The sequence below is a fragment of the Gigantopelta aegis genome, unplaced genomic scaffold, assembly GCF_016097555.1.
Source record: "Gigantopelta aegis isolate Gae_Host unplaced genomic scaffold, Gae_host_genome ctg1905_pilon_pilon, whole genome shotgun sequence".
Lineage (NCBI taxonomy): Eukaryota > Metazoa > Mollusca > Gastropoda > Neomphalida > Peltospiridae > Gigantopelta > Gigantopelta aegis.
In genome coordinates this window covers 77,173-103,257 of record NW_024532804.1, presented here as the reverse complement: position 1 = coordinate 103,257, position 26,085 = coordinate 77,173, and the positions used below count along the sequence as shown (strand labels likewise).

Sequence of the window (26,085 nt, the reverse complement as noted above, 5' to 3'; positions counted from 1 at the left end):
ATTCCTATTCCAGATCTTGTTGTTCTTTTTTTGTTTTAAACAAACAGTATTTATTTTTACCTGTCGAAGCAAATGCATGACCAAAATGAAACATATATATATATATAGCTTCATTTACACACACATAAAACTATATCTCGGGTGACCCACTTATCCAAGAGCTATTTCATCTTATCCATAAAATATTCTTTCACGTATTTTATCTGTAAAATATCTTGTCACGTTTAATTATCCACTGATATTATACTTACAAAGAATCTTGCTGTTGGAAACGGAGAACTTGCCCTGCAGCTACTTCGCCGTCTGAAAAGACTGTTCACCGTATCCTTCCGCCGTATGCTTCTCGACAATAGAAACGCATTAAAGCTGCTCTCTCAGGTATATGTTAGACAAAAATGCTCCAAAGATTTGCAAGTCGTACGTTCAGCCCATTATTGCGCTAAATGTATTATTTGATGAATGGATCATGGACATTAAATTGTGATGATCTCGACTTGTTTAGATGTGTTTATAAAAAAAATTCTATTAGAGTTATATTTGCGGTATTTGAAGTATGTTTACAGGAAATAAAACGCTTTGTGTAATGTTTAATGTGTTAAGACATTTGGGTGCTATGACGATTTTTCTTCTTGAAACTAATAAATGCTTGTTCATTCTAAAAGACATTTGCAACAAAAGAAATTAAAGAGGAAGATGATGAAACTTACACACACACACACACACGCGCGCGCGCGCAGAGAGAGAGAGAGAGAGAGAGAGAGAGAGAGAGAGAGAGAGAGAGGAGAGAGAGGAGAGAGGAGAGAGAGAGAGAGAGAGAGGAGAGAGGAGGAGAGAGAGGAGAGACAGACAGACAGACAGACAGAGCGTGTGTGTGAGAGAGAGAGAGAGAGAGAGAGAGAGAGAGAGAGAGAGAGAGGAGAGAGAGAGAGAGAGAGAGAGAGAGAGAGAGAGAGAGAGAGAGACAGACAGACAGACAGAGAGAGAGAGACAGACAGACAGACAGACATACACACACGCACACACACAAATACACACACATATACACACACACCATAATTATATACAGCACACACATACACACAACATAGCACACATACATATAACACAATACACACATACATATGCATACACGCGAGCGCGCACACACTGACAAACGCACGCGCGCACACACTGGCAAACGCACGCGCACACTTACAGTCTGCTACTTTAATATTATATCTTAGACTTATGTTCACGCCACTCGGTCCGACAAGGATGAAACCAGCCGTCACCACATTGTCTAATTCTACCAACTATCAAACAGGGCAACACATACCACGGTCATTTATATGCCAGTCGAGGAGTATTGTATCTGTAATGTCGACAATACTCGATGTTCTGTCACTGTCGACAATACTCGAACACTGTCGACAACAAATGGTGTTGTTCGAGAGCTCCATTTTACGAAACGATCTTAGCGCTAAAATCACCTTAAAGTCATAAAGTTCGATAGTAGAACGTAGTGACTTAAGGTGAGTTTAGTGCTAAGATCGCTTCATAACACGGGGCCCCGGTCAATGTCGGAAGAGCTCTCGATATTCTCGGTCACTGTCGACAACAGTCGGTATTCTCCGTCGACCATTCGTTCAAGTACTCGCCGAGCCCATCATTTGTGAACTTTGAGTATCAGTGACATGGGCGTACATAGGATTTTGAAAAGGGGGGTTCCAATACATAGGATTTTGAAAAGGGGGGTTCCAAAATAGATTGCAAAGATATTGGGCATATATTTCTATGTTGAGTAAATATAATAATGTCAGATATCAATGTCAGATATATTAAATTATAAAAAAAGCGATTTCGGGGGGGGGGGTTCGGTCGAACCAATCGAACCCCCCCCCCCCCCCCCCCCCCCCCCCCATGTACGCCCATGTAACGTGGTTGTTTCGCTGTGGCATATATCTGTAACCAATCATTTCCGTACGATCTCAATATTGTACAAACTGCAATAAAATACACGTGCGTTTGATAAATCGGCTTTGCAAGAGTAGCTCCGAGTTTCGCATATGTGATACCACGCGCCACGCGCGCGCATTTGGGGAGTCTGCACGTGCATGGGAGGTACAGAGGACGCTGAACACCCAGCCAGAACTTAAAAGGCGGGAAAGACCACCAATGAAAGTCGGTACACCAGACACCAAAAAATCACATTCCTATCAGACATCCGGACGGTTCTACAACACTGGAACCGAAAGTGTTCACTCGCTGAAAGCTAAATTAGACCAATTCCAGAAAAACAAGATGTAAAAAAAAAACCCAACAAAAAAACAGTATTCTCGAAACGTTCGCTGATAATACCGACGTATGGTGTTATCAGCTTAGTCAGATGATTCGCGATTTGGAATAATCAAAACCCGAAACCGTGGCTGATAAAACACATGGACACATTTTGCAGAATATATCTATATTTAGTAAACGTTTTCACTGCAATTTAAAGGCAACCGCTTAACCTCGCTATCTTTTTGGCCTGTAAAGTATATTAAGGAGCGCCTTTATTAACAACCTGTTGAAAGGAAGTTTGAACTTCAGTGAATGTAAATCAGGCGAACATTTAGAGTGTGTTAGGAATGCACACTTGTTCCCCCGAACTTAGAAATGCTCCGAGAATCCATTATTTATAAATAATAATTACTAGTGGTAAGGCCACAAGCTACTTATTTGCGTGGGTGTGTATGCTTTGCTCTAGGTTTTTTTTTTTTTTGTTATGTATAACTAGAAGCGTTCTAAGATATATCTAGAAACTATATTTTCTATATTATTTGAAACTAGAATTGAAAAATATTCCAGTGTGCGGTAAAGACATTACCGTCCACATTACTCCACACACCCCGGTTCCGTAGCTGTTTAACGCTAAGCATTGCAAATACATTCATATTAATAATTATAAAATATCTTATTCCATGTATTAGCTATTTTCAGGTTTTTCTTCTTTTTTTACCGTTAAATTAGAGATTATTTGCAATTCCTTGCTTGAATTGTAAATTTTTGCACATTCATTGTGTTTTTGGTCATCCTAATTGTGGCAGTCCAAAATGCATTTTATATCAAAATGAAAAGCTACATACCTCGTGTAACAAGAGTTAGTGACTTTAACGTATTATGTTATAACGTACTTACCTTCCGGAGTTCGACCATCAATAGTTAACCCAACGTTACGTCTGGTAACAAGAAACGTGATTACTATTCCAATACACCTCCTTGCACGAGTGTTTATGACGTCACAATGCTGTTACCTTTAACCTGGGATATCGTCATAGATAATTTGTTTGTTTTGTTGAACGACACCACTATAACACATTGATTTATTAATTGTCAGCTATTGGAAAAGTTAAAGTTTGTTTTGTTTAACGACACCACTAGAGCAAATTGATTTATGAATCATCGGAATATTGAATGTCAAACATTTGATAATTTTGACATATTGTCTTAAAAAGGAAACCTGCTACATTGTTTTCATTAGTAGCAAGGGATATTTTATATACACCATCCCACAGACATGACAGCACATACCACGGCCTTTGCTATACCAGTCGTAGTGCACTGGCTGAAACGAGATATAACCAAAAGGGCCCACCGACGGGAATCGATCCCAGACAGCACATTAAGCGAACATTTACCACTGGGCTACGTCCCGCCCCCGTCATATAATAGATAAATTTACATGTAAAGTATTATATATATAAATAGTATGAATGTATCATACAGGGGCGGATTTACGAGGGTGTTGCTATGGAACGATTACAGGGCCGTAACCAGCAGCATGTCAGGGGGGCCAGTGCCTTCCCTTCAAATATACGAAAACGTGCCCCTATAGTCTGAAAACACCCCTCAAGGTCTAAAGACGACAGCGCACGATACGAGTGTCTCGTACGATAATAGCTGATTGTGACACACGACTGGTATATCAAAAGCCATGGTATGTGCTAGCCTGTATGTGGGATAGTGCATATAAACGATCACTTGCTACTAATGGGAAAATGTTGCGGGTTTCCTTTGTAAGAATATATGTTAAAATGACCAATGTTTGGAATTCAATAGCCGTTGATTAGTAAATCAATGTTCTCTAGTGGTGTCGTTAAACAAAACAAACTCTAGCTGATTGTGACAAGATAACATAATGGTTTCATCGGTAGCTATGACATCACCTTAACTGGATTCTGATTCTTCTTCCTTAAAGGGGCGGGATTTAGCTCAGTCGGTTGAGTGCTCGTTTGAGGTGCTGGCGTCGCAGGATCGAACCACCTCGGTAGATCCATTCAACTGATTAGGGTTTTCTTGTTCCAACCAGTGCACCACAATTGGACAAAGGCCACAGTATGTGCTTTCCTGTCTGTGGGAAAGTGCATATAAAAGATCCCTTTCTGCATTAGGAAAAATGTAGTGGGTTTCTCCTGAGGACTACGAGTCAGAATAACCATATGTTTGACATCCAATAACCAATGATTAATTAATCAATGTGCTCCCGTGGTGTCGTTAAACAAAACAAACTTTTTAACTTTTCTTCCTTAAAAATCGTTTTTGTCTTCTCTTTTTAAAGCCCCTGCGCGTGCTGTAACCTCACCGTGGTGCAGGGGCGAACCATTCTCTTTGAGAATGGCCAATACAGCACAAATCCCGGTGGGTTTTTTAGATATACATAATTTAAATTTTGAGTAAAAGTCAGTATCTATCTATTATATTTGTATTCTTGCACAGTTCTTTACACTGTTTTTACTTAAATTTTGAATTTTTATATTGATGTTGATCATCACTTTATTTGTTTGCATTACCATAGTTTGACACCCAATAGCCGATGTATTTTTCGTGCTGGGGTGTCGTTAAACATTAATTCATTCTCTTTTTAAAGATTTGACACGTCCGTCCGTCCGTCCGTCCGTCTGTGTCTGTGTACATATGTCAGGTGATAATTAGCCAGCGAGCGGTGAAAACCAGGATGTTGAGACTGTGTCGCCGATTTATTTCTGTGTTCTTATATTTTCCTTTCTTAAATGTCTGATGAAAAATCGGGTACTTTTCTCTTTAGTTTAGTTTTGTCTTCGTTTTTGTTAGTGGGCAGGACGTAGCCCAGTGGTAAAGCGCCCGCTCGGCTATTTCTCGTTCCAGCCAGTGCACCACGATTGGTATATATTATGTGGGATGTACTACCCTGTCTGTGGGATGGTGCACATAAAAGATATTTGCTGCTAATCAAAAAGAGTGGCCTGTGACGGTACATGCTCTTAATTTCTTTTCGCCTGTGGCGATATTAATTGTTTTAGAGGGCCGTGTGCAGTTCCAAATGCACTTAGCTAGATGGGCAACTTGTTACGTGATACCTTTGCGCAACGGTCATCGAGCTTTTCTAATACACACCCAGCGCAGGTGTGGAGGCCATGTGGCTAGTAGTTACGTAATATCTCCGGTAGTGCTGTTTATGGCCAGGGGATTGCTCGCGGATGGCGACAGCCAGTCTGACGATCAGAGAAAAATATGCCGGCGTGGTTGTTGTGGAAAATCCACATGATACGTGAGGTACCGCTTTGTACCCCCAGGCGATTTTCGCTGTCTCTGAGAGTTTTGAATAAATAGCTAGGATTTAGATATATCGAGGAGAAACATTTGGAAGTATCCGAGGGGAACGGTCGTCGTCCACTGATCGATCTATATTAGTTCAGACGGGACTTTGGTAAATATATATTTCTGCTCTGTGTATAACCTTGATGTGATTGATGTGACTTTAAACATGTTAATACTGTATTATACCAATATTATTTAGACGGTGCTGCCGGTCATCTGACGCAGTAATCTGTAGGCTCACTGTCCTAAATAATTATATAAAGCTTAGCCAGTCATCCTAGAGGACTGTAGGTTATTGTCTTTATTGTGATAGGTACCAGTATTAATTCTGTATTACAAGGTTATTGAATGAGTAGTTAGGGTTAATTAAAAATTAACCAATTAGGAATAGTGTTGTAATTCCTCCATTATCGCACGTGTGTGTGTGTTAGCGTTTCTCAATTATCACACGTGTGGGTGTTGTGTCACGGTGAAGTGATTAGCATATTGTGTAAACTAGACACCTAGAGATTAACTAATTAAGTGATCAGTTCTGGGTTGTTATTATTGTTGTTATTAATTATCTACTGCGGCAGTACATTTGTCAGCGTAGGTTAATACAGATTCCAAAGTGTATTGTGTTTTTGTTGTGTTTTCTAGTGAACTAAACGTGCTATAATAATATATACTTTGTATAAGATCTTATCTCTGATCATACCTAGAGACGAGCCACAGCGGGTATAACTGCCTGTTACAGAAAGATCTAATAGAGATATTTGGACAATCGTGTTTTATTCAGTTACGGGTATTATAGAATCCCCGTGACATGGCCCATGAAGTGGCGACAGCGTGTTTCCTCTCTCAGTATCTGTGTGGTCCTTAACCATATGTCTGACGACATATAACCGTAAATAAAATGTGTTGAGTGCGTCGTTAAATATACCATTTCCTTCCTTATTTTTAATTTGCCTGCCTTTTTTGTTTTTATTAGCGTATTTTGTGTTAATAAAGCTGTAATGAGATTAACTGAAACATGAATTGTATTGCAAATAGTATATATAATATATTATGCGTATGTTATGGTCGCAAGTTACCTGACGACTGCAACCTTTTAAAATTAATAATATAGACAGTCACAAAATTATATAACTTACGAGACCCTCTCCTATTTACAATATACTATAACAATATCGGCGACCGCAAATATTTACTATTAAAACTACTGACATCCAATGAGTTGCGGCTATATCAGACACCCTCCCCCCTCCCCCTCCCCCCTCACCGTCCCCCGACATCAATGCCCATGTAATAATTTATAGGACAAATTTCCTGACAATTGATATCATCATTTATTCAAAATGCAACAAAGATAATCAGAAGTAACTTGTTTCCGCAGTACCTAAGTTGTTGACAGCGTCAAGGTGTATGAATGAGTCACTGGTCCTACTGATGTTGATACGCCGTTAACATGACACGTGTCAAAATATCATTTTAGAAAAAACTGACAAGCATGCAGTATCCAGACGAAGGAATGTTCCACAAAATAATCAGACAGGGTGTGTGGCAAGTAATATATTTTAAAAATCAATCACCCTCGGAATAAAATAATAATCATATTAATAAAAGACAAAAAATTATATGTTTTGCCATAAACATAATAATGGAGATATCTTTTTAAATATCAGAACTATTGTTTAAATCAACATAATTAATTTCAGTGTGTCCTACTTCCCCATTTATTGAAAAAGTTCATAGGAATGTTGTGCATGCCTAGAAACCGGGGCGTAGGATGACACTTTTATAACTGGATTAATTTTTGGCATTTGTAAAAAAATCGATTCATAATGGTTGCGACAAGGGGCGATACTATCGGTGACGTCATAAATACAGTTAACAAACATTTTACGAATGGGGGGTGGGGGGGGTGGGGGGGTGGTGGGGGGGGGGGGGGGTGGGGGGGGGGGGGGGGGGGGGGGGGGGGGGGGGGGCAGTGGCAACTCCGACTCTGATGCTGAGATGGCCAGGATATGGATTGCTCCCCAGTTGCAACACGACTCCCTGCCAGCCATATATTGATGTTAACGTCGTGAACTGTCGGTGTTGTGGGTTCGAATCTCATTATACTTTTTCTTCTTTGTTTTATTTTGTTTGGTTTTATTATTTTGTTTGGTTTTAATATTTTTATTTTCTAGTTTAGTTTAGTTTAATTTTGTTTTAAATTTAAAAAATATATATATATATATTTATATTTTACTGTACTCTACCACAGTGAATAGGTTTTTTTTAGCTAATGTGTTATCCTTCAAACACACTTCAGATATCTTGGTTGTCTGTCCAAGACAGAATTGAGTGGTTGTTGGAGAATTCGTTTTGGTGAACCTAAACACAATTTGCGCATTCGTTCTGTATTAGACCGGCCTCGGTAGCGTCGTGGCAGGCCATCGGTCTACAGGCTGGTAGGTACTGGGTTCTGATCCCAGTCGAGGCATGGGATTTTTAATCCAGATACCGACTCCAAACCCTGAGTGAGTGCTCCGCAAGGCTCAATGGGTAGGTGTAAACCACTTGCACCGACCAGTGATCCATAACTGGTTCAACAAAGGCCATGGTTTGTGCTATCCTGCCTGTGGGAAGCGCAAATAAAAGATCCCTTGCTGCTAATCGGAAGAGTAGCCCATGTAGTGGCGACAGCGGGTTTCCTCTCAAACTCTGTGTGGTCCTTAACCATATGTCTGACGCCATATAACCGTAAATAAAAATGTGTTGAGTGCGTCGTTAAATAAAACATTTCTTTCTTTTCTTTCATTCGTTCTGTATTAGAGTATGTGGCAGGATGTATCCTGATGCACGGTCGATCCAGTTGGTGGACCCATTACACTATTTCTCGTTTCTGTCGCTGCCCCGCGATTGATGCAAACAAAGAGGCTATGGTATGCAATATCCTGCCTGGGGTGGTTACCTTTTATTTTTAGAACGACCATCAAAATTGCGCCGAAATTCCATCATCAAAATGCGCACCGTTTCTCTTTGGTTTAATCCTGCGGGACATTCCAAATTCCATAGCACCATACCACCCTCCGCCTGTTACCGTCTACGGTCGGGCTGCTGGTGCTCCCTTGCACCTGCCAGTGCAGGCGGTCCCTCCTCCACCCGCCCAACCCTTTCCTGTCCTGGACAGAGGAGCCGGCTGAGGCCGGCACGTGTGCCCAGGACAGGCGTGCGCTACAACAGCTCGCTCTGAATGTGCACGTTAAACAATTTTCCTTCCTTCCTTCCTTCCTACATGAAGTGGCGGCTGCGTGTTTCCTGTCATTATTTGTGTGGTCCTTAACCACAATATGTCCGACGGCATTTAACCACAATTAGAATGCGATGAATGAGTCATTTCTTTGTTTGTTTCATTTTGTATTAAGCCGGAGCAGGTATACAAAACCACAACCTTCCAGCTTAACCAATCTCCATAAACATTTATCCAGTGCATATAAATATATAACACCATAAAAAGTGCTGTGTAGTTTGTTGAAAGGTAAATATGTATATTTCAACCGCATATTTGTTCTGCCAGATTTACATACCACATGCAAGAATTACTGTAATTATGTTTGACTCATACCAGCCACTACTTTAAGGGTAAACATTTGTTTTGTTTTGTTTAACGAAACCACTACGGCATATTGATTAATTAATCATCGGCTATTGGCATTTGATAATTCGAACATGTGGTCTTCAAAGGAAAGCCGCAAAAATTTTCCATTAGCAGCAAGGGATCGTTTTTAAGGACTTTCCTTCAAACAAGACAACACATACCACGACCTTTGATATTCCAAATCTTGAGGAATTGGTTGGGACGGAGGAAAAAAACATTGAAAAAATGAGACCACCTAAAAGGATTCAATCCTACGACCAAAGCACCTCTAGCCATTACTTAAACAATGTGCTGGGGTGTCGCTAGGCAACAATTCCTTTCTTCAGAAATAAAAGTGACTCTGTATAGCTTTGATAGAGAGAGACGACAAGACGAGTTTGTTTTAATGATTTTATTTACACCTCTGTGATTGACATACCCTGATAGTTCTCTTGTGGAGGAGGCCTAGGAAGTAAAAAAACTTGTGCCTAGTCCAGTTGTTTGTCAAAAGCAATAACATATGTTTCAATCAGTTCGAAATAGAGGACCGAACTCTTTAAACCACTTGTGTAGTTTTTTTTAAGGAATCTAAAGTATAAACTGTTGTTATAATAGGCGTTACGAATACCGGGCACTCTTGTTTAGTGTACCAAAAAGAAGCAAAAAGGAAATGAGTTCACAGTGCTTAGAATGACAAATAAACACACGTAATACCGCTAGAAATATGTGATTTTCATTAAATAATAAATTTAATAAATCGTTTAAAACGTTTTGCCCTAGTTATTGGAAGGTGTAAAATATATTGATGGGGATCCCCAAACAAACATTCACCCTAAAATGGCATATTAGGATTGCAAGATAGGCCAATATATAAAGTAGCGCTAAAACAAAATAATACAAAAGAAGAAGAAAAAAAATATATAAAAAATATAAAAAAGAACATGTTTGGGGGACCCCATAAACCCATGACTATGTCAATGATCCGAAGACTCGCCGACACCATGAACCTCCCCCAAATAATAACTTATGTTTGTTGTATTTTCGTATATACTCGGAGTTTTACGAACATTTAGTGTGACCGCGTAAGTAGTAGTTGTATGTCAGTCTCTTGGACTTTGGATCATACCAATAACTTCTCTCTCTGTTCAGCAATCCTTAACCAACAGGCATTCTAAAGTATTGTTTTCTTCTTTTTTTTTTGATTCCCGAGTCACTTCCAGGTTTCAATGCCGCTGGTCATATTTTAAAAAACGCAAAACTGAACAAATGTTGAACTCCCCCCCCCCCCCCCCCCCCCCCCCCCCCCCACCGCCACATAAACATGTGTCTAGATACAGAGACCCAAAGAGCTTAAAGCCAAAATAAAAGAAGACGCTCTTCCCCGTTTGGTTAGCCACAGTGGATGTAATGAAGGGAGAGAGAGCACTGTGCACTCCCGCACTCCAAGTCATTCACACTCCCCCGAAACGTATCCCATCATCACTAAACATGATTTTCATGCCTTATCCTTGAGACCCCATTGTCAAGCCTCTGCCCCATCAAACTGTTGGTAGATGTATTTACCTACAAGCCTTTGCCAGTCGTCAGTGTTGAGAAAGGTATAATTATTCAGATCGACAGTCACCTAACGACAATGAAGGAACTACTATCATAGTACAGGAATTTAAGGTACATGAATAGTATTTTATATAAATTGTTTTGATTTTTGCATTATTTTTGTTCGTGTATGGCCATAGATTATCATTTATAGTCCCTAACTTCTGTGGATGCCCATGATTATTGGCAAAATCGAAAGCTATGTAAACAGACCCTGTTATCCCTTCTTCTAGTTTATTTACAATACATCCAATAATATTATTTATATTACTTTCTTTACAATGGAATTGTGTCTGCCATAACCAAACATAGTCGTTACAAAGGGATACAAAGGAATACATTTAGGGATAACAAATATTAAAGACCAAAATCATGTTTTCAGTGACAAAAAATATTTAATACATTTTTATTTTTTTTGCTAAAGAGAAGAAAATATAAATATTACAGACAAAATGTTACACTTAATTTTGTGCTTTTCATTTATATATTCGAATATTTTTCACATGTATTGCGAAAATAAACATTCAGTATAGAAAATTGTTTTTGACAGAGAAATATTTCTGATTTTTTTTAAACGTAAGAAATAGCTTTAATTGTGTAGAATTTGAATAAAGCCAAATGATGCGACACAATGATCTGCTAATCACAATCTTTCCTACAGCAATGGAACGAGTAATACCAGTATTAGCTTTATTCACCTATGATAATCGAAGTATTGAAGCCTAGAGTAGTATTTCATTTATCACTTTTTATTCAGATTACTTTAATTATAATAATGTAAGTATCCGCAACAGGCTGAATTTTAAAACATATGATACAATAAAAACAAATGCCTATCTGTAATCCCACACTTGAATGACGAACACACCAGGTTTGTCGAACACACCCGAGTATTACCGAACATATCTGAGAATTGCCGAATAAATTGCTGAATTTCCTCAGCTTTTCTGCAACTACAATGAGTTCTTTATTCTCACTATAATTAACAGAACATTTATTCTTTTTTCATTATCATTTTCATGGGTTATTTTTCTTTTTAAATGAACAAAAGTATTGCGACAACTGTATATCGTTGACGATCACAATACCTGTTTTTATTGTACATTCTTTGTTGAATAAAACTGATATTTTTCAGTCTATTGTAAAACAGCACTAAGTTTGTTTCTCAAAATAATATTACATCATTTAATGCGTTTACTAAAATATCATATACATGTACATCAAATATATATAACAAACAAATGACGTAAAATTCAACATAGGTATCAACAAAATTCAGTCACAACAATTCAGGCCAATGAATGTCAAATAACAAACATTTTTTAAATAAATAAAATTTACAAATCAAAAATTAAAATCCTTATAGGCAAAATTAAGACTTACAGCAGTGTTTCCATCAAGTAAGCAAGAATCTATTATAGTTAAAATCGATATACAACTAACGGGCTAACTACGTAATATCCTAAAACACTTCAAAGTACATTGTCCCTTTTCTGGTCTTTGATTATATCCACCAATTTGTTTCAAAATTTACAAAACCACGTACATAAATGGCTTTTTTGCCCAAGAAATTGCTTGACCAACCAATAGATAAAACAATATACTTCCTTTCGTTTACTTTGATAAATGGCTCGTATTTTCGTAGGGTAGATCAGAAGGTAGGGTACACTTTTATCCCGCAAATACATGCACTGAAGGTTCACGGACTCAGACCTCACTAGTGACTGCATATTTTGGTTTGTCGTTGTCCTCGTCCGTTTCAGACATCGCCAATGACTGGGTCCAGGACGAATATATACATTCGCAGGCGCTTGTGCGAGGGGTGAGGGTGGGAGTGGGGGTCGAACCTCCCTCCTTCTTAAATAAATAGTTAAAAAAAAAAAAAAAAAAATCCAGGGGAACATATTTCGACCCGACCCCGCCACCCCTATAAACTTCGCTCACCACGGTCTAAATCTCCCCATGCTAAAATTCGCGCCTGATTAGCTTTGTACACAGAAGTTTTATAAGGAAACTTACAGCCCAGTGGATGATGCTCATACATAACAGACACCCCCTCCCGATCCGCCACTGTTACTAACCGGATCTGACCTACAGTATCTACTGGCTCGAAAAGATATTGTTTGAACACAAAAGATATAGTAAGTAGTACTTTAATCTGATGGTCATAATAACTATTTGTGCTAATACAGACTTAAGTTGATTAACTATTATCTCCCTTGAATTAGGAGTTCAAGCAAACGCTTATTGAATTCTGAACACATTCCATGTTAAATACCAGTTGTAAAATTGTCTGTATTGTTGTGATTGAAGAAGAAGGGAAAAAAAGAGTTATATATACGGAAAACAAAATTTACTCTAACAAAATAATACATGTACATGAATGAACAAGATGAAAATAATAAACGATGAACATGAATGCTTAAATAATAATTATCATCACGTGTATGTACAAAACATATAACAACAATAAAAAAAAGTTCAAAAGTGCCCCAGACGAAAGACTCGTAATATTGTGTCGATTATCATGTACAACCTGAAATATTCAGTTTCATTGCGTATATTTATTAAAGGCGTAGTCGCCGCACGGTAGTTGCCGTTTAAAGGGAGAGTCACACTGTTTATATAAATTATGCTAGGCTCAGACTACGAACTGTCACGGCGGAGCTGGCCAACTCGCCGATCTTTCGACTTCTACGACTATCCAGTTGCTAATCTGAGCACTCTGACAATTCGATGCTCGTCGTATACAACACCTACAACCGAATAGTCGTTAAACTGAGCGTATTCGTTGAAATCTACGGTGGGGGGGGGGGGGGGGGGGGATTACAACACAACTGTCGAGTTAGCCAACCACGTCATGACAGTTGATAGGCTAAGACTAGCATTTGAGGTGCTATATCACAGTTACATGTGCCATAACTTGCTAAAAAAAAAATATTAAAAAAAAGAAGTTTTTTAATAATGTTTTTAAATTTAAACAAGTGACTGCAAATTAATCGAATAAATAAGTGAGGAATATCGAATTTGTAATGCTTATACGCCGTTTAGACTAAGTCGCGTTCAGTATGATAATATTCCTGTCTTATCACTGGGGAACAAATGTTATGAAATTGGGTAATCCAAACAAATCTGGAAAGTTGGCTGGATATGTCTGGCAGGGACAGATGAATTGCACAAAGACAATACATATGTCGGCTTCATCCGCCTGACATAACGTGACGAAATGTTCGCCTCAAACGAACGCTCACATTTCCATCGGTTGCCCACTGAAGAAACAAACATATTTTTCTACAAGTGAATTAAATTATTTAGTTGAAATATTTTACCGCTATGTATATATAGATTAAGGTGAAAAGCTTACATTTGAAAACAAAAATTAATTTTTAAAAAGTTAGCAGGAAGCCGCCATTATGCAACTGTGAGATAGCGCCTTTAAATTAATATATGCACTGTTATTAGATATTAATTCGTTTAAATATGCACGGTGTTTATGTTTCTCTTCAGTAAACACCCGCTATCATAAACCTTGACAGCTAGCGATAGCAAAAATGAACCTGTTTTACATGTATCACTACAAAGCCATATTTCAAATATGTAACACAATATCGACAACAAATGAGATATGAAGATTATGTACCTGGTTGAATAAACTACTTTTCAGGACAATGTAAATGTATATATTATTTTCAGGTATTACTGTTAAACCATTTAGTAGGTCAAATACCGTGCGACCCAACCTTTAAGAATTGTGAAATAAAGTAGTCAGACTTGTTTAACACTAAATGCTGTGCTGTCGTGGTTTAACATATACTTTATTATGACGTCATATTAATATAATTTATTATGACGTCACATTTCCTATTAAACAATACCAACTTACAACAATATATCACAAAGTAAATAAATATTCTAGCATGTCCTTAAAATGCTATGAATATTTACATATTAGATTAAGTATAAAAAAAAAAGGAACATAAAATCTCACAAAAATTAGATCTACCGGTACAGTAACTAATTAGCATACGACAAAGACACTGGAAGCATTAAGTCAGTTATATACTTGACAACCAATGTTACCTCTGAGATGAAATACATTGGATAATCCCGAGTTCAAATGTTCCTTTCACCAAAATGCTACACAATTTGTATACTAACAAATTTATTCGATATTCATATTATTACTATAAATATTTACTTATTTCTTCATATAAGATAACATTTTATTCTCATTGTTTTTACAAAGGGAATTAAGGTCCTCTCTTTATTATCTCATTATTACTCAAATATATACAGATTTTCTTTGATTTTAGAACAATCCTGTTATTTTTCTAAAAAAAATAAAAAATAAAAATAAAAATCACAACCCCCCATCCCAAACCATCAAGAGTATTGTTTTTGGACAGAATATTTTCGAACGATAGTAAATTATGTGCAAAAGTTTTTTTTTTACTAGCCGCCAGGATTCGCCATTGGAAGTATTTAATTGCCCGACGGTGTAAAGCACTAGCCACGGGCGTCGGTCTACCGTATTATAGAAGCCCTGGCAAAACAAAAACTCTCTTATAGAATACACATGTCCAGCAGTTTTTAACACTATCGATTGTCGAACGCTGATTTCTAGTTTACTTTTATATCGTCTACTCGAGTTCTACCGCTGAACCAAACCACACATTAAAGAAACGAGATATCAGAAGAATTAACACCATCCCTACCGACTCCATACTATCATTTAATGAAATTTACTAGACAAACAAAGAAACTCTTCAAAATAGACTACCCTTCCCCCGATATTATGCTACAACGAACCTGAGATAAACTGACATAATATTTAATATATTATATTTATATTTTTAATGGGCCAAGTATTTAACTATCCATTCTACTGTTAATTGTTGTAATGAAGCCTACCCGTTCTCGTAAATTATCGTATTTAAGTTCATCCCTGTCTTCAAGTCATTGGCTTTAAAAAATAATTTTAAAAAAAAGAAAAAAAAGTAAGCTTAAATATAAATAAAATGTTTGAAATGGCCTCTCACTACAATATCCCTTACGTTTGATGGGGAACATGAAAATGTGCAGAAATATGGGTGAAACCAGATCTTTAGCGATAACCAAATATTCTGTATGCACTGTTTGTGACAAATACAATTATGGACAATAAGTAGTAATTACATTCTTTTAAAAACAACAACCCTATAATGTCTCTTTCCGCTTTTATGACCACAGCTTAAATTTGGACATAGAGAATACCCAACAAGCTACGAGGCAATACCCTTTATTTTGCACGAGTAAATTGATGTTGTGCTTTCCCGGGTGCAAGATAAACGGTACTGCCGTGTAGCGAGTTGCGTATTTTGTTTATTACCCATTATCAATCTTTATAATTTTATGGAAGATTTCCAAACGATACTGTTATTGAAAACAAATTTGCAAGTTGAGAACACGACACAGCGTTGCGTCATAGCTGTGACGTACATATCGCTGATGACGTAAATTAGTTATTGACATGACTACCACCATGGAAACTAAGATGTCAAAGCCTAAACTGAAGCACTGATTACGACGTCAAAACGTATCTTGGGGAAGAAATGGATTTGTTTTGCTTCCATAGGGAAAGATAATTTTTCTTTCCCCACTTCTAGTAATAAAAATAGTTCTTCTCTTAAAGAAAGAAAAAAAAATGCAGTTAAGCATAGTGCCTAAATACAAGAATTTCTAGTATGGAAACGATTCACTGGAAACGACGACAATGTAGAAAGGTTATCTAAATAAACAAATTAAATCTTGGCTTCAGAAAATTCGAACAGATATCTTCAGTAACAATTAAGTAAGTTGGCACCAGCAGTGCTTTTGGGGCCAAATGCTTTGAGTTTTCCTTAATGAAGCATCAAAGATGCGAGTAAAAGGGAGAATAGCCAGATTCTGAAATTAGTTCGGTGTGGACTGGTTCGGAACCGATCTCAGGTGTTCTGTTGCGCAATGTGGTTTGTCTTCTCGGTGCAGGTGGGAAACAGCTGTGGATATAATAAAATTCACTGCTATTCCCGATATACATAACTTAATTACATCAACCAAAAAGTTCCAGTTCCTTAAAGGAACCATTAAACATGCTGAGACATATTGAAGCCTGTACAGAAACCGTGAACAAAAAATACAACGTCTTTTCTGCCGAAAGCTGTGTCACAATGATTTGCATCTAGTCCGGAAGTTTACAAACTTGACAGCATGCATAAATACAATATTGCTTATTACACCCAGCAACAAAATATATGGTCCAAAACGAATGTTTTCCCACTCATCTGTTAGTTCTCATTGGTATGTCACAGCTGTGGTTTTGGGTTTTTGCGGTCTTTTTTGGGGGTCAATTGACCTCACATTGAATAAACTGTATTTTCAGAGCCGTTGTCATCACCATAATATCATTATTTAAATTTTACCCTTTCATCATTATAAAGATGTTCATGTCTGCTGTTAAGGGTCTACCATATCTATTCCTTCAAGGAAAATATCAATTATAGCCCTAAGGTTGTAATGCTGAGACTTCTGGGAGTATATACTATTTATTGTACTCGTTCCACCTCCAAAGAAGTTGTTAGCTACGACCCTGGTTTCTGTGATACAGACAATCCTCAAAGAAATAACTACCACTACCTCGATCCTTCAAAGCACAACGAAGTAAAGCCACCCAGACAACACCCATCAAAGGGCAACTTACATCCTAGAGTTTGAAGTGACTCCAATGTTTGTCGAATGTATCACCTCGATGTTGGCGTTTTTAAACAGGACATATTAAATTAAATCTTCCAATCCTCACACGAATTGTTAGCAGGATACACGGTGATTTACCGATCTATATTTTCATGATTTGGTTTCTCGTCTTTTAGCTTGAGTATGCTCTGTTGCTTTTCCGAAATTGTTTTCCTTGATGCAAATTCATTGACAATTCCCATACGATCGATCTGAACAGCAATTCCGCAGACATTGGAAAAACAAACTTTCCGTGTCACCAATTTAAAAAAAAAGGCTGACACTGAATATAAAAAAAGCTTCTTCGATGTCTGTGGGAAGAATATTGCTGGTCTGTATCAGTGTATGTCTGTCTGTCTGTCTGTCATGTTGTACGCACAAAACGATTACGTCATCGTGACGTCATGAGATTACAAACCCTGCTACTTGCACGTATGAACGTCCACAATCCGTTCGCAAGTCTTGCACCGTACATAACAACACCAGTAAAACTTACAGTTACACCGTTCTACGAGTTTTCTCTTGAACGTGTTATAGCCACGCCCACAGCACATTAACGTGCACCCGTCCATGCCCTGCGAGTTCCTGTTACACTCCCTCCCCAGCGTGCCCACGGACCCCGTCTCCGGGTTCGACTCGCAGTAGTCGGGGGACTGGTCCAGGTAAATCATGTCCTCCTTCGAAGCCTTGTTGTATTTTTTGTTCTTGCGCACCAGCTTGGTGCCGCGGCGGTTGAAGCGCACCTCCGTGGCGGCGTCGTAGCGGTCCTTGAGGCGGTTGCCTACCTCCCTGAACGACGGTAGCTGTTGCCAGCAGGTCTTGAGGCTGCACGAGCCGGACACACCGTGACACTTGCAGGCCACCTTGGCGTAGTTATACACAGACTGGAAAAGAGTAAAAAAAATAACAAGTGAGTAATATGGCAAGATAGAACAGATTAAAAACTATCGTCACTACTCTTGCTATCGTCACTACCAACAGTAGTACACAGGAAACCAGGGCCCATATTTTTGAAGCAATCTTAACCTACCATCGTAAGCTATGACGTCACTATGACGCGTGTTGTGGTCTTATCACAGCTTACGGTGGTTTTACGATTTCGTGGGGCTAATATAGCTCCGAAAATATGGACCGTATTGGGGGGGGGGGGGGGGGGGGGGGGGGGCGAATAATACAAAAGTATGCCATTTTAAAAAAATTCAATTGTTCAATTGTTGTTCTTGAAATATGTGCAGGTGACACTAAACGTAGAATCGCAAGTTATACGAGGGACTAGGATAGTGAAGGATGCGTTCTGTTTCATCCACATCTGAATTAAACATCCTTGCTTAAGTGGTTGGGTACACAAACTCCATTGGAACAACTGTTAGGATGGTATGTTGCGGTTATCAACACGGTGGATATTCGGTCTGAAAGTTTTTTTTTACAGAACCGTTTGCATTACTTTCAGACTCTACATTCACCTTGGTGGTGACCCCCCATAAATCCCCCTAAAAGCTGGTAGCCTGTAACCATTGACATTTTTCTACCCGACCAATTGTACCAACTCCTAAAATAGGCATATTTGTCAGGTTTGGCTGGTATAATACCATTTTCTTTGATTAAGGTTTAGAGTCAGGTGTTGTAGAAATTGTATCTATTGTGTATAAAATTAAACGGTTACATGCCTTAAGCGACATATGTCCCCAGTATCTTTTATGCGAGTTTAATCGAGCGCAACTCACCTCGCATTGGTAAAATAAATATGGTGTCTATATTACCACATTTATTCAATATTCTGTAATTTAAACCCAACACTGATTTGTTCTGCCATTATTTTATAGTTACTAAGCTCTCCAACCAAATATACCACTAGAACATTTAACCTCTTTACTCCTTTTGAGAACACGTTGCAAAAACTTTGGCACAAAATGTATCATCAGCCACAATAAATTCAATGGCCACCAAAGACTAAAACGATATGCTGAATTGTACTTCACTCCTTCCCCAATTTCCCTCCTGTCTTGGGCAGAAGAACTGGCCCATGTCAGGACCTGAACCCGTGACAGGCGTGCCATGCGACAGCTGGCTCTGAACGAGCATGTTAAATGATTTCCAAGTCCAAGTTCAATTGTATTTCAGCATTAAGTAGCTTATGGTAATCTGATTTGAACTTAAATACATGCTTGCGTACAATAGCAGCCCTCGAAATTCGCAATGACAACCAGCAGGGCCGCCGCAAAAATTCGTGGCAGAATTGATATTGCAACAGTATCTTATCATTATCGGATATTTACTTCGTTATTACTTGTACAAAATTGCCATTGCAGGATGATCTGGATTTCGACGGATGTAACAGGGACCAAAACACAAGTATCCCATATAAAATAAACAGACCGACTTTAGATGTAACGTCAGTCACAATTTAAAATGCACACTGGTGTATTAATTTAATTTTAAAATGTGTTAGGATATACATGTACTCCCAGAAGTATGTTTTTAAACACCGTATAATAACAAATCCATAAAGAAAGCAAACTGCTACCCATCCCTCGTCTCCCGGACCCATCCTCAAAACCCCTCCCAAACCGAAAAGAAACAAAAGATAAAAAAACACCCCAAGCATCAACAATAGACAATCGAAACTTGTAAAACATACGCAAACACAAACGACTTTGCACACCTGCCACAAACAGAATGATAATTTATTACTTCTGGTTGACTCCGTCCACTGGCACATGGCTAATCTTTTAGAGTTATCTCCCTTTGTATACCAAGTCCATCAAACCTATACAATTTTACAAATAAAAAAGTGAGAAGATAATCACCGCGTTATTCAGATTTGCACAATGAAGAAACAAGAAAAACTTCTGGAATTCAGTTACTACATTTAGCCATCTGGATGATATCCATCCGATATAGCAGTGGCCGAATGGAAGTATTCCGCACCAGTTATCTCCATGAAAGGGACAGCTTGTGGACTTCAAAGGTTTCGCTGGCACGTTATGAACGCGTGGGTTCCCCCTGATCCGATTCTCAAGTTGTGGGGCTGAGTTACGTGAGGATTGCGCCGTCCCGAGCGCTCCCACCAGTAGGGTGTTGATTCAACCGTGTTTTAGTTTGTTCCCAGCAAGAAAAGATTACAAGTCCAGTTCGCAACACAATCTCGAAGATCTGCAAAATATGGGCCGATCGTTTGCGTCGTTGATCTGCCTGTCAGATATGCAAGCCGTGCCAGGGTTGTGGAAAAACAAACGCAAATACAACATGGTGATAGCTCGTAAGAGCATGGATTTTTATCAACAGATCCATAATGCTTCGTGTTTTCGATTTTTAGGTTATTTTGTTCTTTTGATTATATGGGTATTTTTTGTTTGTGTTTTGTTTGTTTTTGTTTTTGTGTATTTTTTTGTGTATTTTTTTTTGGGGGGGGGGGGTGTTTTTGGGTTTTTTGTTTTGTTTATTAGCCACCATAATAGAGAATATAAATTATTATACTGTGTTCGTTTTATTAAAATCAAATTAGTTACATTATTTGATAAAATTCCAAAGTGTGGTACCTCACATTTAATGACAGGTATGGTATTTAGGAGATTTTATTAAAACAGGTTTTACTGGTTGTACCCTGTACTGATTTTAAACCTAGATCCATTGACAGGTGTACACTAACGTCGTCCACAACGTTAAACATGCTTTAACTCGTGAATGTATTATCTACTATTCCAGATAGCCACCGTCTCGTCAGCAGCATCGGCCGACGTTGTACTGCTGTCAACATGCAATACCAAGTTGCCGAGACACATTACTGACAATTTTTAGATTTTCGTGCATGGACCCCAAAGCACATTTTAACGACGTGACAGTCACACATTTCATTTTGTATTGAAAATCTCCTGTTACTTGTACTGGTGTCGGCCCGGGACGTAGAAAATCCTATTTTGTGTAGTACCGGTTTGCCGAATTACGAATGTCCCGGGAAGTAGAAGGAACTAATTGGTTAACATGTTCTGCATTGCAGTGTGAGCCGTGTTTTCTTTACCAACGAAATGAGAAGCGTTTATAGTCTAGCATTACTGTTCGGGGTAGCAATTGAGCAGGCGCTTGTGTGTGTGTTTTCTTTTCTTATATTGTTATTTCTTCTTTTTGTCCTCAGTTTTGTTTTATTTTGCAAGTATTGGTCTCTACTGTTTTAAAGGATTACTGTCCTGGGTAGTATTGTATATCTGCTCACAACGCTGTACGCACTATATTCCCCACCACCATATGAACTAAATAAATATATTATTTAATACTATTTTTTTACGTTTTGACGAGCCCGACTGAAAATTTCACCAGCTAAGTTAATGTTAAATTCATATCCTGAAATATTTTTTTTTTTTTTTTTTTTGTGCATTCTAAACTAATTAATTGTTTAGTCCCCCACTCCCCCCCCCCCCATTACCTTTTGGACTATGGTCATACCATTAAAATTTTCCAAATTGTCCCCATCATCTTAACTGCTCCCCTCCGCCCCCCCCCCCCTCCTGCCCCGGAACTGGCCACTGGCGATGTCAGAGACTAGATCCGGGGTTGGCGTGCCTGAACCTTTAAGAATTTGGGCATGTTAATAAGAGTTCCCAATCCCAATTCCCCACCACACGATTGAGAGGCTGTTTTTTTTTTTTTTTTTTTTTTTTTTTTTTTCCATTAAACTCAGTGTATTTGGCGTTGTACGCGCAAAAAGTAGGACTAGCATCAGAATATATTGAATACGATGATGTATAAAAGGTGGTAAGGTGTGCTTCAGCCCTTCCGATGGTTCCGCTGGACAAAGTTGAGGACGTTTGGGCTGTCACAATTGCTGACAGTCCCCAGAATGAAAAGGTAACATTACTGATGAACTACATCACTTACACCTGGATAGAAGGGGCATGGACTCCAGAAATATGGAACCACTTTGGCAATGACAGCCATCGGAGCCGTTAAAACTTAGGTTGGAGTCGATATTATTGTGTATCATTTTAAAAATTATTTTATTTTATTTATTTGTAATACCTACAACATAACAAATGACACGAATTCTTAGTGCACTGTGGTACAGAATTAGTTCGTTGTTACCTTTTGACTGCACACACCGTCAACCAGGTAAAAAGGCAATTAACGAGTACCGGGACGTAGATAGATCCTAATTAGTACACATCAACAAGTCCCGCGACGTAGAATGTCATGTCATGTCATAGGGTTTTACGTGCACATTCAGAACAAGCTGTTGTAGCGCACGCCTGTCGTGGGCGCAAGAGCCGGCCTTGGCCGGCTCCTCCGTCCATGACAGGAAAGGTGGGGGGGGGGGGGGGGGAGGAGGAGGGACCGCCTGCACTGGCAGGTGCAAGGGAGCACCAGCAGCCCGATCAAATCGGTAGCAGGCGTAGAATTAATTTTAGGACCATTTATACAAGTTTATCTACTTCCCGGGCCATAACCCTTGTACTGACAAATGATGCCTCAATTAAATTAATAAGTTTTCTCTTATTTAAACACATTTACCAAATTGCTAAACCATTTTGGCTAAGTATACATAATTTTATCCAGACAAATAAATAATATATAGATAAATGTAGTGGTGAATGTAATATGTCAGAAGCCGACGTTCACTAAACATTTTCTGCATATTCCCCAATACACACAATCTATTTAAGTCATAACAAAGGTGTATTAGGTCGTTCCTGATACAAGCCGGAAAAAGGTGTCAATTTGATTGTCTTTGATAAGAAAAAACGAAAGCTAAGCTGTCATAGATGAGCAATAAGAAAGTTATACTGTCAGTGTTGGGCAATAAGAAAGGTAGACTGTCAGTGTTGGGAAATAAGAAAGGTAGACTGTCAGTGTTGGGAAATAAGAAAGTTAGATTGTCACTGATGGGCAAATATGGCGGCTAAATCAGATGCAGAGAGTGTACCTTAATGTAAACGGCTGCTGGTCGTTTTATATAATTCAAAGGAAATCTATGCAACACTGCTAGACAAGGTTTGACGGGCAGTGAAATATATACAGACTGACAGTCCTTTGTCAAAGAAGGCATCAATCAAATGGATTTCCGTAAGGAAAACGTGCACGTAGGTTATGACAAGAAGACAAAACCAAGAGTATGTAAAACGTGGATTTTTTTTTTGTCAATACAAAAATACAATGTACAAAGAAATGATATAATAAAAAGGAACCAGTAAGTTACATAAGAATAATATACAATGGATTATTCAAATGATATATATTTGTAGTGCAAAAGAAGAGAGGTTAAAAATGCTAAATTCCTCTTTACTTATCTATACTGGACAACAAAAGATACGCGAGAATATTAATTAATTAATAAATTTAATTTATTCAGTTTGAATCCTATTAATATTTGTGTCTGTTAAAATGTTCAATGTCTTGTGCACATTTTAGGCCCATTTTGACCGTATATTTACCGAATTAACTGTATTATGAAAACAATTTATATACACGTATATATTAATATATTCGAATTTCTTTTGTTGTCTGGTATAGATCATAAGCGTTACACAACATACGTCGATTAAACACACATGTCCTACCCTTGAGAATAATTTATGTATATAACAAATCAATCATCCCTGGTAGCATTTGAAAAATAAAGATACAACTCACAGTGGTAAACCTGGCATTAGATATTGTTCCAAGACATTTCATTTCAACTTATGTTCATGCTTATAATCCAATTAAGGTTCAAGCACGCTGTCCTGGGCACACAACTCAGCTATCTGGGCTGTCTGTCCAGGACAGTGGGTTAGTTGTTAGTGGTTAGTGAGAGGGAAGAGCGTGTAGTGGTCTTACACCTACACCGACTTAATAGTCGTTAAAACTCGCTCTAGGTGGGAGCCAGTACCGGGCTGCGAACCCTGTACCTACAAGCCTTATTTCCGATGGCCAAACCACGACACCACCGAGGCCGGTTGTTTCAATACAAATTGAACATCACATGTGAGACAACTTTTAAAACGGAAGTTTGTTTTGTTTAACGACACCACTAGAGCACACTGATTAATGAATCATCGGCTATTGGATGTCAAACATTTAAAGAATACTGATACTTATAATATAAGTTTCGCAGAAATAACAGTTACATTCCTTTGTACTTTAATCGTTATCGTTATGTTTTTAACATGCTCCTATACCACTAAGGTTTCGAGCATATCCACCCCGGGTTCGACCTCTGGAAGCTTTAATCAAATATCTTTTACTGTGTACTATCAATCTTAGTGCACTCTGCAATGTAGTGAAATCAGATAGCAGTATCTGTACAAATATCCAATATCCTATCACTACCAATCAGAGATGCACTTATTTTCGCTCCTTACAGATTTTTCCGTACATCCCGAACTATGACCCGGAAGTATCTGATTAAATACGATGCAACCTAGCACTTAGAAGCAAAGTAAGTGTTATGTCCTTTCAAAGTTACACAGTGCACCCATTCACTGATACTGTAATCGCAACTCTTATTAGATAATGAGATTAATAACTTTATTCTAACTACATTGAAGTATTCGAGACCTGACATAAAATGTTTCACAACTCGTTCCGGTTCATCGGAAATCCCCGTCCCGTAGCGAAATAACAGCCATTTACTTCAAGGGCTTTTGAAAACTTTTCGCCTAGTTAAAGAACTAAGGCCATTATTAGATCGAGTGCGCGCTAGTGTAAAGGAAACCAATATTGGACGTGTTTTGATATAAATCCTTTCATTCATGCGCAGGGTCAACTGAGTGAGTTCCATGTTAAAAAACTAGAATGGAAGCCTCGGGTTTGCCCATGCTCTTTGATGTATAAATGCCCTTCTCGACCACAGCACAAAGTAAAGACTTGATTGGGGCTTATACTTAGACAAAAAAGACAACAGTTGCTGGCACAAAAACAGCATTTTCCAAGGCAGGACCTCCCAGTAATGTATGAGAAAACCTCGATGGCTCATTGGAGCAAGCTAAAGGGGTTTATGACCGCGAGGTTCTTGGTTCGCGTTACCATCCCGACTCCAATGCAGACTGAGGACGCATCTTAAAGAGGGAGGTGTACGACCAATAACGACTTGTCTCATCCATTAACAAGACACGCCTGACATAGATACCACAACTTCGATTGTTGAGGTTAGTGTCAAGAACGGCGAAAATGAAAATGATATATTTACAAGAACAGAACTGCCGTCGGTCCACTTTGCAAAACATCTAGTAAATAACTTTTTACGTGTTGTTAGAGAGCACCCCCACAAAAAAAGAAAAAAAAAAAAGGAAAAAACCCACACAACCAACAATAGTAAAACACAAAAAATAAAAATAAAAGAAAATCAACAACAAACAAGCAACAATAAAACATAAAGACGAGAAATAGCCAATATGTGCTTGGTCAAGTGCTGTTTGATTACATTAACAAGATTGTTGTTTAAACACAAATACCTTTTATAAATGATTTATTCCTTCTTTTTTTTTTTTTAAATATTAATATCTGTTATACGTGGTTGGCAAATTGACTTGGTCACCACCACAGGTGGTAGGTGTTGGTTTTGCGATAAT

The 26,085-nt window shown here is 38.3% G+C and overlaps 1 protein-coding gene across 1 annotated transcript in view; it reads right to left on the bottom strand.

Annotated features, from left to right (window-relative positions):
- Window positions 1-9,596: 9,596 nt before the first annotated feature.
- LOC121391184 (protein Wnt-5a-like) overlaps window positions 9,597-26,085 on the bottom strand; it is a 91,449-nt gene continuing 74,960 nt past the window's right edge. The window contains exon 4 of the mRNA XM_041522893.1: window positions 9,597-18,429. Within this exon, the coding sequence (XP_041378827.1) occupies window positions 17,968-18,429 (462 nt within the window). The 3' untranslated portion in view covers window positions 9,597-17,967. The remainder of the gene's footprint in view (window positions 18,430-26,085) is intronic.